Source organism: Passer domesticus, chromosome 2 (assembly GCF_036417665.1).
Source record: "Passer domesticus isolate bPasDom1 chromosome 2, bPasDom1.hap1, whole genome shotgun sequence".
NCBI lineage: Eukaryota > Metazoa > Chordata > Aves > Passeriformes > Passeridae > Passer > Passer domesticus.
In genome coordinates, this window is record NC_087475.1 from 27242154 (window position 1) to 27256362 (window position 14209).

General features: G+C 43.3%; 1 protein-coding gene across 3 annotated transcripts in view; it reads left to right on the forward strand.

The window, feature by feature from the left end:
• TMEM255B (transmembrane protein 255B) overlaps positions 1–14209 on the forward strand; it is a 67491-nt gene that overhangs the window by 49981 nt on the left and 3301 nt on the right. For all 3 annotated transcript variants that reach the window (XM_064407884.1, XM_064407885.1, XM_064407886.1), the window contains 4 exons: positions 1064–1144; positions 5029–5114; positions 7815–7974; positions 13906–14049. In XM_064407884.1, coding sequence (XP_064263954.1) covers positions 1064–1144; positions 5029–5114; positions 7815–7974; positions 13906–14049 — 471 coding nt within the window. The remainder of the gene's footprint in view (positions 1–1063; positions 1145–5028; positions 5115–7814; positions 7975–13905; positions 14050–14209) is intronic.

Sequence of the window (14209 nt, forward strand, 5' to 3'; positions counted from 1 at the left end):
CTACAGGGGGTTATTGTGGCCAAAATGCAGGACTCAGCACTGGGACTTATTAAACTTCATCCTATTGGACTCTGCCCATCCATCCAAACATTCCTGGTCTCTCTGCAGAGCCCTCCTACCTTCCAACAGACTGACACACACTCCCAGCTCTTCACACCTTTGAAGGCACAGACCAGGACTAGATAAGTGAAGGAAAGTTGAAAAAGGTGGTTTTTTTCAAACATAAGGAATTCCGACACTGCTTTGGGATAGATATTGGATCACAGAGGACTCAAGTTGTCAAATCCTCCCAAAATAAATATGGTCTAGTCCTGAAACTGACTGAGGTATGCACCCTCCAGGCTGCAAAGTGGCTGTTTGCCAAGGCCAGAAGAACACATTTTCCATCTGGCCAAGGATATTTCATTTTGTTCTTCCTTTATATCAGTTTGTGGGAACAGTTACAAGCAAAATATGAAATATGAGCAGTGAATGCATCTTTTGCAATAGCATAAATGGAAAATAAGGCAAAACCAAACAATGTAAATTGCTTTCTCTTTATGCCTTAATTTCTTCATTATTCTTTTTTTTACTTCTGGGGTTTGAGGTGTGTGTTATAAGTGGATTACTCAAACTATTATCTATTTTACTTTGTTTTCATGGACATTGTTGAAATTCTTTAAAAAGAAAGTCCCATATCTTGAAAACAACCAGCAGAATTAATCTTGGTTCTTAGGTAAGAAACTGTACCAGAAAAAAAGAATGACTGGACCATTGTCAGAGCAGTACTATTTGACGTTGAGCGTGGTTAGATGACGTCAAGTGGTTAAATGCCAGAGGTGATGTCTTTTAGAGAAAAATAGATGATACTCTCATAGCTTAGTGGTGGAGTGAGGATGGAAAATGTAACCCTGAGGAGAGCCATTCCAAAAGGATAGTCAACACAGGGGGTGTGGGCCTTTTACCCAAGTGGTGCAATTGCTTCAGCTCCACAGAGCTGTAAGCATCTGCACGGGGACATGGGACATAGTGCCTTCCACTTCCTCCAAACCAATCACTTTTTGGGCTGTTTTTCTCTTTACAGGAACCCAGACCTCTGTATAACAAAAGATGCCAGTTTTATTCAAGTGGAATAGGATTCCTGTATGATGCCTACCAGACTGAGGTAAACAAACTCACCTCATCATGTGTTCATTTCTGCTGTGCTGGGGAGGAGCAAGGGAGATGCTTGAGAGCATGTTCATGCATGTAGATCATGGGTAGATAGAAATGCCATTGTTTTTCTCCCTCAAGTGACTGCCTGCTTGTCCAAGCTTCTGATAATTTAAAATCACCAGTCAGTGCAGTTTTAGGTCATCATCAGTGTTTGTATCCAGTACTTTACTCTGGGGTTGGAATGAGTCCTAGTCCATCCATGCTATAGAATAACTGTCTGGAATGTGTTTGTCACATTGGCATCTTCCTCTAAGAAGGCTTTTGTAGACTCCAAATGGAATAGGAAATGTCTAAATTAATCCATTTGTATCATCCAGAAGACTTCAGATCTCTGGATTTATCCAGCACAGGTCAAAAACATTAGTATTTGAACGCAGCATTTTTATTATCTCAATGATATTAACATGGTCAAGAAAGTGCCCATATCCAAATGGCCAGCTTCCTGAGAAGTCCAGATTTAGTTTCTTTTCCTATTTTATTATTGAGGTAAATTGGTGGGAGTGAATATAAAAGCAAAATGGAGAACAGCTAGACAGTGGTATAACTTTTAGTTTTTTAATCCCCATTCCTGCCATGACTAGCAAAAGGTGTATGGGGAATGGTACCACTAATATTTCTAGAAAGCTTAGCAAAGTATACTACCAGGTTAAGCAGCTCCTTAAGTCTTGCTGCTAGGGCATTCTGCTGCTGATTCCAGAAAATGTACGGCAAAAATATTTCACTGATCTCATGTAAAAGACTGACCCAGACAAACTTCTTAAGTGTGACAACACCCTTTCCTGTAAGATTTACTCCTTCCTCTTCAAAGTGTGCATGCACACTCAGACTCAGACACGGCCTGAGAAATGCTTCTGATTCCTGTAATGAGAATGTGGTTGGCGTCCCACTGACCACAATTCCTTGCAGGTGACCCCAGCTTCAGGCTTCTGGCCAGATGGTTTTCCACAGCTCTGCTGGTTCTGGGAATGTCTAAACTTGGGCCACCCAGAGCTCTTTCCTCTATTCTGGAAAAAAACCAAACCCCATATCTTTTAGAAGCGTAGGTAGTTTCTAATAACATTCTTGTCTGGTTGTTCACTGATTTAGAGTCAGTGTATACTAACTCAGAGTTAAGAATTCATAGCATTTATACTTAGCTTTTGCTTTTCCAAAGGTTGCTGGGTAGTGAGCAGGGGGCATGCTCTGCATGCCAGGCAAACACTTAACTAGGAAAGCAGATTGTTTACTGACTGCAAGTTTCCTTTTGATTGACATCTCTCACCTGTAAATCATCTCTAGCTCATTTGGTCTGCCTGTTTCAGTTCTCTTTGCTCAAAGCAGAAAGAATTTGATTTACTGGCAATTACCATTACAGAAGAACATATCTTCAATTGGTGTTGAGGAGAGAATAAATCACAAACAAATGTCCAGGACATGAAAAAGCTGTGTGTCTGGTCACTGAAATGAAATAATAGGTCTTGACATGCAGAACACCCACAAACGGCCTGTTTCCACCACCCTTGCTCACACCACACACTAATTTGTTTATTTTGGTTTATTCACTGTTCTCCTAAAAAGGAGTGTCTTGTGCTATGCATGTTTTAAAAATGCAGTGATAAAAATAGATAACTACAGTAACTTCCTTGGCCAATAGTATGTGTCTGGTAGTGTAGAAGCAGCCAAAAACATGTTTAAGGTCATGCTGATCTCCCTGTTTTGTACTTCTAGTCTTCTCCATTAAAATAGGCATGCTGACTTTTTTATTGCTTGGAGAGGGAAAACGACTTTTATTTCCTATCAGAAGTGGTCCCCAAACCATGTATCAGAACAAACCATGCATCAGAACAAACCATGCATCAGAATAAACCATGCATCAGAACAAACCACTTCTTTGCAGCCCATTCCATCTTATAAAGCCCTTCTATCCCAATCTTGCATGTGTAATGGGAAAAGGGTGTTTTAACTCTGTGGGTCCTGGGCCATTTTCACTGCATACAGGAGGTCAAAACCAAAGTCTGAAGATCCACTGAATGCAAGAGTATAGGGTATCCCACAAAATGGCTGAGGGATTTGCTCCAGGCTGTGCTCCAGATTGGTTTTCAACCTCCTTTGAGAAGTAGCCATGTGGGATAGTTCAGTCACTGCCTTGATTACGCTGTCAGTGTCCGTAAGTGCTCCTCTTCTGCAGAGCAATGGTGGTGAAACAAGGTCCTGTCTCAGGGTGAGATGTCCTTGTGACAAGTGGGATGTGTCTGTATCAAACTGTGAGCTCCATTTCCAGATTGCAACATATACTGAGACTGTCCTTTTATAACCTACCATTTTGGGATAGAAGAGCTGGTTTGTATGAGACACTAACCACAGGTACAGCCTTGTCCTGAACAGCAAAGCAATCCCAAGGAATCATTTAAATCTTCTTCTAACATTAGTTTTGTCACCCATCTTCCACTGCTTGATCAAATCCTGCTAAGGACAAGTGTGGCAAGTTGGAGACCAGTTGTGAGATGAACTTGCTCTGTTGCTGAATGTGTGTGCTTAAGCCTTTCCCTTTTTTCTGGGAATAAGCATGTGAGGAGTATAGGCTTATCAACAGTGACAGTTTTCACACTAAAAGGATACACAGATCCAGAACTCAGGAACTTAGAAACATCTAGTTTAACATCTCTTGTGGACACTATTCCATAGAGTAACACATTCGTGGCTAAGCCAGAGCTGTTTGATAAACTTGTCAAAAGCAGGAATATATTCCTAAACGTGCTCCTTCTACTTTTTCATTATGAAGAGTTTTCCATTCAGTAATATATTTTAATTGCATTTTGTGAACAAAATAGTTCTCAGTGGTTACAGAGATTTTTTTCTATCAAATAAAAGCTGTAGAAAGAATGTATTTTCTGACTGGTAGCTTTTAAAACCTGACAGCTCTCCTGGATTTCAAAGTCAATAAGCTAAAACTCTCAGGGAAAAAAAAAAACCAAAACCTTATATATAAAGTATTTAAATTGATCTGTAGTGCCAAATAGAAGTGATTAATGCTTACCATACTTAAGGAGTCATTAAAATGATTTTGTGTCTGGATGGAGAGTGGCTTACGTGTGCCTGCCTTTATTGTTCTAACATCTGTCCATCCCTGCAATTCCTCCTCACATAAATAAACCTTTTCAGTTTTGAATTCGAGAGCTTGCAATAAATAGGACTTATTTGCTGGAGTGCTTGGATCTTTTCTGAATTATTCTGTTTGTGGGTTTGAAGATTATTCTTGCTGTTGTTCATAATTACTTCCTTCTTCAGGAAGGTTTCACTGAAAGGGCAGAGCTCCCATTTATTGGAAGCTGTTCATATAAATTGGCTCCCTTGCCATTTCCCCACTGGTTCTCTTATCCACTCCAGTGTTTGCTGTAGTGTATCTCTCCAGACCCACAGTCAGCTTGTCACAGCTGTAAAGATCTGAGTCCCCTGCACACTCTGAGTCTCAGCAGAATAGCACCAGGCCATGCAGCAGCAAAGTGCTTGAAAACTCTGGCAGCCCTGGCTGCAGGCTGGTCCTAGGAGCTCTGAGCTCCATAGTGAAAATTCTCTCAGTCTCAGGCTCCGGTGAGCTCAGGGATGACCTTCTGGCTTCCAGTAATGAATTTTGGAATCTCAGGATCTTTCTGCACAACAAGTAATACAACTTGACAGCTGTAGTAGCTGGTTGTTGTTGTTTTGGATTTTTTATGTTTTTGGTGTGTTTTGTTTTTTTTTTTTTTTTTTTTTTTTGGTTGGTTGTTTTTTTTTTTTTTTGTGGTCAGTACAGTAGGATGATTCACACAACCCTGAAACATTGAGCATAAAAGTAAGTTTCTGGTTTTTTGGCAGGTTACATGTCATACCTTAAACAGCAAGTGCCAGCTGAAAGTGAAGAGTAACACGTGCTATTGCTGTGATCTCTACAACTGTGAGAAGTAAGTACCTGTGTGCATTCTGTGGCCTCTGAAAAATTCTTGGTTGGTTGTCCTTACTTGTAACTGGTAGGGCCTGAAGAAGTAACACAGGGAGCTTGTGTGCTGAGAAATCCAGTTCCTCTGCAACTGAAGTCCTGATGCCAGCACAAAGTATGTCAGGAGTTGTTCATTAGTGTTGGTATGATTTCAGTTTCTTTTTCTTTGAATATGTCCATAAGTTTTTTGCTGTGTGATCAAAACTGATCACTCAGTTACATCCCTGTTCAGATATACTGTTGGTCTGGCAATGCATTTTTCCCGTTAGATTTACTGAATCTTCTGCTTGGCTCACCCTTTGCACATGTCACTGCCATTAAATAACAGAATGGTTTGGGTTGGAAGGGACTTTCAAGACCATCTGGTTCCAACTCCCCTGCCATGGGCTGGGACACCTTCCACTGGTCCAGGCTGCTCAGAGCCTCATCCCATCTGGCCTTGAACACTTCCACTAATGGGGCATCCACAACTTCTCTGGGCAATCTGTTCCACTGTCTCACCACCCTCACACTGAGAAATTTCTTCCTAATATCTAAATCTTCCCTGGTTTTGTTTAAAACCATTCTCCCTTGTCTTATCTCTACCTGCCCATTTTGCCATGCACTCTCAAGCAACCTCTGCAACCCTCTACAGTTCAGCCACAGTCACTTTTCCTTCTTTCCTCCTCTGTATTTCTCATCTTTCTTTCTTCCTACACCTATTTTATTTTGGTTTTGCCTCCTCTTCACACGCTAGCAGCCCTGAATAACCCCAGTCCTCTGTAGGACTTGGCTTGTATGATGCCAGACATAAACATTTTAGGCATAAGGAAACAAGGTGGGAACAATCAAGCTTCTACACAAGGCTTCTGCATGAAAAAGTAGCTTTTAGCCAGGTGAGATCTCAACTAGAGAAGTAAAAGAACATTTGGGACTAGAGGGAAGTGATTTATACAGATGGGAGACACAAAGTGAATGAAGGTCTGTGAAATGGATTACAATCCTATGTAGAGTCTTGGGAAAGGTAGACACTGCTGAACTTTGGTACCTTTTTTATGACAGCCAGGTGATGGAACATCATATTTGCAATGCAGTATGTGAGAATGCTTCCTTCTGTGGTACACAGCTAATGCCTGCATGTTTAACACTGAACCAAACAGCTCGACTGAACACAGAAAAGAACAGGGCTGTTAAAGGGGTGAAAGTATCTGGAGTTGTCAAAAAAAGTGACTGAAACTGTTGCTTAAAGTATGAAGTAACTACAAGGAGAGATCAGGCCTATTTCCCTTTCAGATGGAGATCCTCAGTGCTATTTTTCTAAGACACTGAGTTTGTTTGAAACACTTGGGACTGCTGTGATGTTATCCAATGATATATTAAATGTGTGATTTCTGCTATTGTCAACATTCTACAGTGGACAGCAAGATCTTATGGCACTGGCATGGACAAATCCAGGGTAAATAAGCAGTCATGCTGCTCTGGAGACTTGGCAATTCCAGTTCACAGGATGGCTAGAGAGAAGTAGGAGGAGGCACAGGCCCACAAAGTGATTTGTTGTCAGCCTAGAATGGACTGATATGAAGGCAGGATTGTAAGTCCAATTTCCTCATCCTCATGGCAGCTGAAGCTGTAGGTTCATTTAGTTAAGATGGGCTCATGGCAGGGCCCAGGTGATCTCAACGGTAGTGGTTCTTCAGTGCCAGAACCATGACCTGATTGGATGTTTCCAGAAGTTACTGTGCCTGGCTTGGTTCTTCCCAGAAATGTTCTGGACTGCTCTGCAGAGCTTTCCCTAACCACACATGCACATGCTGGCCCATGCACTTGGGATGGGGAAACAGAAGAGTGAACACAAACTACCCACTTCTGGTTTCCACCATAATCTGATGGCAATTTGGCAATTTCCTAACAGTGGAAAAACAGGCTTGGCATTTAAAAAATCTTTCCAATTCAAATAGCTGCCCTAGGAGCTCATTAGTGGGCTGAAATTAGGGCAGGTACTGGAAAGAACTGTAGGAACCTGTGGTTTCAAGTTTTGCAGTAGGATATTTCTGGCTTTTGGCAAGACAGTGAGGTGTAACTTCACCACATGCCTGATTTACAATAACCAATGTGGTGTAGAAATATGAACAAAGATTTCTGGATAGTACAAACCTGAGTGTAAAGACATCTTTATACTGTACTGTGCTGCATTAATTTGGAACCACAGACACCATAAACAAATGTAGCTAGCTGGCATATCTCCCTTCCTGTAGCTGAATTGATGCTTAAGCAGCTTGTCTTCCCCAATTTTTGAGATGCCAGCAGATTTCTAGGTGAGCTGGGAAAAAAAGCAAAGCTAAGCAAGCTTTATCTGGTAGCTAAATGGAAAGGGCAGCCTCCATATACCAAGATTATGCCTCTGTTTAAAGACTCTGAACAAAAAATAAAGAGGGGTCCGTGCTGGGAACCATCACCACTAACCAAACTAGGGTTGGTATTAGTTGGATTACATTTGATGCTGGCCTTAGCAGAGCCAGTTTTTCAGCAGGGCTTTCTCCAGTTCTTCTGAGCAGTTTTTGGTGGGAGCATGGGTGTACTACTTTGCCAAAGAGGAAAGCCAGCAGGAAGGAGTCAGATGCTGTAGTGCTCTTATTGTGTGTGAAACCATTCCCACGGCAGTGACATTGTCTGCATTCTCTTTCAGTTCAGACCAGTCCTCCAGCTACTATGAATTTCTTGGTGTGAGCAGCTGTCAGGATGTGCTCCACCTGTACAGACTGTTGTGGTCCTCCACAGTCCTCAACATCATTGGTTTGTTCCTGGGGATTATCACAGCAGCCATTCTCGGGGCATTTAAAGACATGGTAAGGCTCACAGTCTTTTGCCTTATGTGAGGGCTTTCTGCTTGTTGCCATTATCAAATTAGTTAAGACCAAGGAAGTATAAATGTACAAAGGAGATGCTTTAAATGTGTTTCCTGGGTGTTGTGGGAGTCTGGGATGTTATGAGCCACCACAGAAGGTGCCAAGAGTGTAACCCAGCTTCTTGTTAATAGCTCCCTTGGAGAAGATTAGAATGAAACAACACTAAATGTCACTGCTTTTAAATAAACAATGTAAGGTTTATTACACACCAATTTGGTAGCAAATAGGAAAACAGCTATGGAGCCATTTTGGTGGTTATTATCTACAGTAATATAAGATTAACACATTGCAATATGAAAGTGCAACCATACCACCCAAGGACAAACACAAGGAGGAAGGAAGAGAGAGAGAGAGAGAGAGAGAGAGGACAGGAGTGGGAGGATCTCACCACCCACGAAAGAAAAGACTTGGTTGCTGCTCAGTCTTGGTCATAGTGGTGGTCACTGACCACATCTGTCTGGTGGTGGAGAGAAATCCCCAGAACACAGCATCTAGTGGGTCTATATTCACTCTGGTTCAGGTGGGAATGCTCAGGTACCTCCCACTAGGTGGGGAGCTTAACATAATAATGTGAATTATGGGATGCTTTGGGAATCCTTGGCACTTTCTAAAACAGCATAGCTGCCCATCCTAACAGCAGTTGACTCAGTTATGTCCCATCAGTAGAGATAAAGACGCTGAGGCCACAGGTAAATGTCCTGAATTCCCTGGGGAGGAGGAGGGGAACCCCCCACAGCCCAGTGGTTTGTGCTAGAGAGCACAAATTATCATGACAATGGGAACAATCAATCTCCACAGGATCTAGCTCCTATCTCACTGCCCATCATTCACCCTGTGCCTTGTCAGATCAGAGGTTTAGCCATTACACACCCAAAAGTTCACCTCCTCCAGCTCAGCTGAGCCCCTTGGGGTCTCAGCCAGTGGGGGAATGTTTTGAGTCATCGATTCACTCTCTCGTGGATTTATATCTTTAGGCAAAGCTGTTGCCAGCTGTTCACAGCTAAGTGGGTCAAGCCTGGTCAAATACATGAATGGAAGAAAAATACCACAACAAATGCTGGCAATTCACTTAGTGGCATATTTTTTTCCCTTCTAATTCATCACTGATATGAGTGGCCACTAATGTGGGTCTGCACGCAGTCTGATGATGCTAGTTTGTAGCTAACATGTAAATGTCAAGTCCTACGTGTGACTGCTCAGCCTTGTGTAGTTCTTTTTCCTAAGAATGGGGATGAATTCTGGAATACTGGTTAAATTTTTATTTAAACAGTTGTGAGCTTGGGACACTTCAACATCCTCTTTTGTTTCAGTAAGGAATGCCACCTGCTAACTACTCCCTGTGCCACACCACCGTGTTGTGTTGATGTGCACCACAGCATTCAGAAGAGACTGTGCTGTGAGAGGGATTCTCCAGTAAAGTCCCTCATTTGACTGGACTTATGGACACGTTAAAGGGTGAAGTTGCTGTTCCTGGGATCATCACTGTCAGTGGCCCTGTTTGCTAAAGCAGTGCCCAAAGAGCAGGCCAGGGGCTCATGATTTACTAGGCTCTCAGGAGAGCAGCAGAACTCAATGGGCAGAGGCATGGAGATGGAGGTGAAATGCAGCAACCAAAGGGAGGTGTGATAGCAGCATGGGTCATCTTAGATCCATGATGTGTCTGGTCACTGTTGCAAAGAAGAAAACTGAATAGAAAGATGGGTAAAATGAAAAAAAAAAAAAGAGAAAGGGAGCAGGAAAGAGAAGGCGAGAGAGATAGCTGAGATGTACATCAGGACAGGAGGGGGAGCAGACTGGCAGGAAAGGGCTGCTCAGAACTGGCACCAGTCAGAGCAAAAGACCCATTCAGACTCGAGGCCATCAGGTCTGACAGCTCTGACCCCCCAGTGTTCCTTAAGAAGCATGCCCAGGCTATCTACGATGTGTTGGGTGCTTAAAACCATGTTTAAAGTAGACCAGGACCATATGAATTGTTTGAAATTCACCTTTGTTAAGAGTTGCAATGTTTCCTGGAAATATTCCTCTGCCCAGCATGTAAGAAATGTGCAGCTGAGCTCTCCTTTATGCAGGGGACTCCTGCAAGGAATTGGTAACAGATTGCAGCCAGCCACTGAAGGGTTGCAGCTGCCCAAAGGGAGTAGAAGCGGTTTTCCCATCTTAATTCATCCCCTCCCTGTGAGAGGGGCAGAAGGGAAACAGAAACAACCATGAAATGAGGGGAAGAGCAGCTTGCATGTGGAGTGAAGGCAGCTCTCATCTACAGCAAGTTTTTGGGAGAGCACTGCAGCTTAGTACCCCTATGTGTTTTCTCCTGTCTGAGAGATGGAGTGCAGATGGGTGTGAGTGCAGCTGTGGGAAGCATGCAGAGAGCCAGCCTGAGTGCACCTAACCTGTCTTGCTCAAACCTGAGCTTACATGAGATTTGGGCTGATGCTTTGGTACAGCTCTGTGCTTTGCAGGGCCATCACTGCACTGCTCGTGAGGAGCATCAAGCCAAGGAGATGTTCCTGGGAGAACTGCAGTCTCCGTGATCTGGCACATTCCCTTGCTGGGAGGCAGAGTGTGGGTCGTGATCTGGGTCCTCTGACTGGGTGGCATCAAGCCATGGAGGGAAATCACAGCAGCAGGGGATGTGCAGCTTGACCCCAGGCTTAGCTGGAGTGAGTCTGTCAGGGCTCCAGCTAAAAGCCTCATTTGAATAAGCTGTTCAATGTCTCACTGAGTGTGAGCAGGAAAAGAATGTCATAGTTCAGGGAAAGATGAGTTTGTGTCAGTCACCTCGGCTGTGTTTGTGAAAGTCTTACTAAAGCAGCAATCCAAAATGCAATGGCTGCTCCTTGCTCCTGCCTGTGCTTTTTCAGGGTTCTTTTGAGTTAGTACCAGAAATAATTTGCTAATCTGCTGCTCCCTTTCCTTACAAAAGGAGTAAGTCTTGGGGGAAGACAGGGGCCAAGAAAACGTCAAGTAGAAGAGGAAAAGAAAGGGGCATGGGACAGAAAGAAAAAGAGAAACAAAACCCCACCCTTTAAACTATGTCAGAGAACCATTTACATTGCTTTAAGATGTCAACTTCTCACATAAATGCTCACTGCCATTTTGCAGGGAGAACTGCAAAGCCCCCTGAAATGCCTCACAGCATTGCTTTGGGATTGACTTCCAGAAAACACAAGGCCAGGCTGACTAGTCAAACAAAAAACATCATGTTTATCTCTGGGGAATGCTGGCAGCCAAACCATGTTACAAAGGGGAGAGTTTGCAAAACAGTGCCCTTTCCTTTAAACCCATCATATTTCCTGGACAGAGAAAAAAGTGTTGTTTTAGTTTTTTCAGCTTTTCTTTCTTGTGACAAATTCCCTGCAGATCCTGGCACGCTCCCCTGATCTCCTTTTAAGATCTACATCATGCTTGTATGTAGGACATGGAGGCAGTTACATTAAAGGCACCTCTAACAAAAAAACAGATCAAGATATTACATCACGAGATGTAGTTGAGGTACCCAAAATGATAACATACTGTGATTATTTCTTACAAAAGTTGCAGGTAAAGAATTACATGGAAAATTTCACTTGCTGATGAGGAGTTAATCTAGAAACTCTCTTCCCTGGTGTTCATTTGATGACTTCTGGATGTTTTTCTGACACACCTTGCCAAGGAATCTGCCTGCCCTAAGTTTAGGGCTGCATTAATCTGAACTACTGATAGTCCTGAGGGGAGAATAGGGGGGTGGGAAGGGGATGCATTTTAAAATTTGTTTTAATTAGTCTTCTTCTTGCAGTCCTTAAAGGAACCTGAACAGATTAAATAGCATTGCTTTATCCCCTCTCCTCTTCCTTCACCCTGCTCTAAAAAGGAAGGCAAAATGAGCCCCTAATTACTGAGCTACTTGCCATGGGTTTATGTCTTAGCACTCATGCAACTACAGGTGATGTGAAAAGAAGCTGGAGCTCAGACATAAATGCTCTGGCAGGTCTGTGTGAGGCCAGTGAGCTGGCACTGTTAGCACTCCCTGGCTAGTTCATAGCTCCTTATCTCTTTGACTTGGGTGTTGGTGCACTGTAGAATGTCTCAACCCACCCGTGTATTTTAGGTGAGTAATTTAACACAGAATGATTACTGGAATACTTGATAAAAGAATCCAACCAGCTTCAGGAACCACAAATTGTTGCTGGCCCTGGGCTGAGACCAGATAGCATGATAATAAAGTGCTTTGAATTAGTGGGTGTGGCATGGATGATTCCCCAAATTTGCCTTCTAGGACTGTTGAGATGTTCATCCTTAGCAATTAGAGAGCATTGCTCTGTGAGTGGATGGAATGTGAGAGGACTGAGAGAGATTCTTAAGAGAAGAAGCCAAAGGAGGTCACACAGCAGCACCCAAAGAGACCCACAGCAGAAATTTGGTGACAGATGCAGAGTAGACATCTATATTTCATATCTGTGGCTAAAGTTTCTTGACTCATTGATGTCAGAGGGATCTGATTTTGTCCCTCCTCTGAGGGAGGAAGGTCACTGTGCACTGGCCCCAAACCTTTGGGTCTGAAGCCAGCAGGTTACCTGCTCCTCCCTGCTCCTGAGGCAGTGTCTTTTCATCTCTCCCCACTGTATCCACCCAGCAGGGCAGGTAGAAAGGTGAGTACCTTGCAGATGAGAGAGTTTTGAGGAGGGTGCCTTGAAGATAAGAGACTTGCCTTCTCCCATGAAATAAGCTCTCTGTTTTGATCCCAGCCTTTTCCATACCAGCTCCTGAAATGCCAGATTTCCCCAGGAAACTAAAGCCTAGATTTTTCAGTAACCTAATGTGGTACATGAGTGACCTAGGTGATGTTTTCCATGTACAAACACAATTAATATACTTCTTTCTCAATCACAGAGAGATCTCACAGTGTCTCCAGAGGGTGCAGTAGTTTATATCTCCCACTGATAAATTTGAAAGGAAGTGAAAAAAAAATAAAAATCCTGGCTGCTGCTTTCAGCATTTGTCTGGCAACTACCATATTTTATTATTTCAGTGAAAATTCCATGCTCTCATGTGGAGGAATATGCTAACAAAAACAAAGGAAATAAAAGAAACCACTGGATTTATCTCATGGAAATATTTCACAGAGCTCTGTTGCTCTGCTGTCCTTCACAAATTGTTATATAGCACAGGGCACAGGGTTTTAGGGTTTAACACAAACCCTCTTTCACATTCAGCTTTTGATCTTTCTTCCCGACCAAGATTTTTTAGCTGGTTTAATGTGAGCTGGGTCTTCTTCATTCAAACTTCATTTTAACTTGTAATTAAAAGACATGCCAATAAAGCCATGAGAGAAGGATTTTCTGCAGTAGGAATGAGGTAAGCACATTGTGAGTGATGCTGGAGAGCCAGCAGTGAACTCCATTTCCCCAGGGAGAGTGAGCTGTGAAAGAGGAGCAACCGGTCTGGAAAGGGAGACCTAGGTAAATCTGTGTAGGAAAGCAGAGAAAAAAGACTTGAGTGCATCAGATTGTTGCCATTGGAAGGAGTCTGCAGCACATGGTGAAGGACTTGGTGTTTGGTGCTGGATGAATAAGAAGAGGCAGCCAAAGCTGTAGGCTGTGCACTTCAGGGTGTCTCGGATCTGGAGTCCTGCCAGCGCTTCTGTAGCTGTTGCTAGGGAAGCACCAGCAGCCTTTTTCCAAGGGAAGAAGATTAAAATAGCTGTGTATTTTTACTCAGAAAATTCATTCCGGATACACCCTCCTCTCATTCTGTCTGCTGGTTTTTGGTACTACTGGTATTGTGTTGGAAAATAGAAAGTTGTTAAATTGTCTTGTTGCTTGGTTAGGAGCAGCTCCTGCTCCAGCCCCCTCTACACTGGACTGATAAATTGTTGTCTTGTGTGCTCAACAGGTTCCTCTGTCCCAAATTGCCTTCAGTGCTGCACCTCCTCCTCAGATCCTGTACAATCCTGCCCAGCAGATCCTGACCTATGCTGGGTTCTGTCCTTCTGCAGCAACAATTTCTACCTATCCGTCCTACCCGCTGCCTCTTCAGGTACAGTACAGGCACACACCTTCTCACACCAGCAGAAAGGCATTGGCTGCTACTCAGCACAAACTCTGCAGAGGCAGGTTCTCTGCAGAGGATCCCAGCTCCCAGGTTTGCCTGTGGGATGACTTAGTCTGTGCCTAGTTTTCAGGTCTGTTCTCAGACC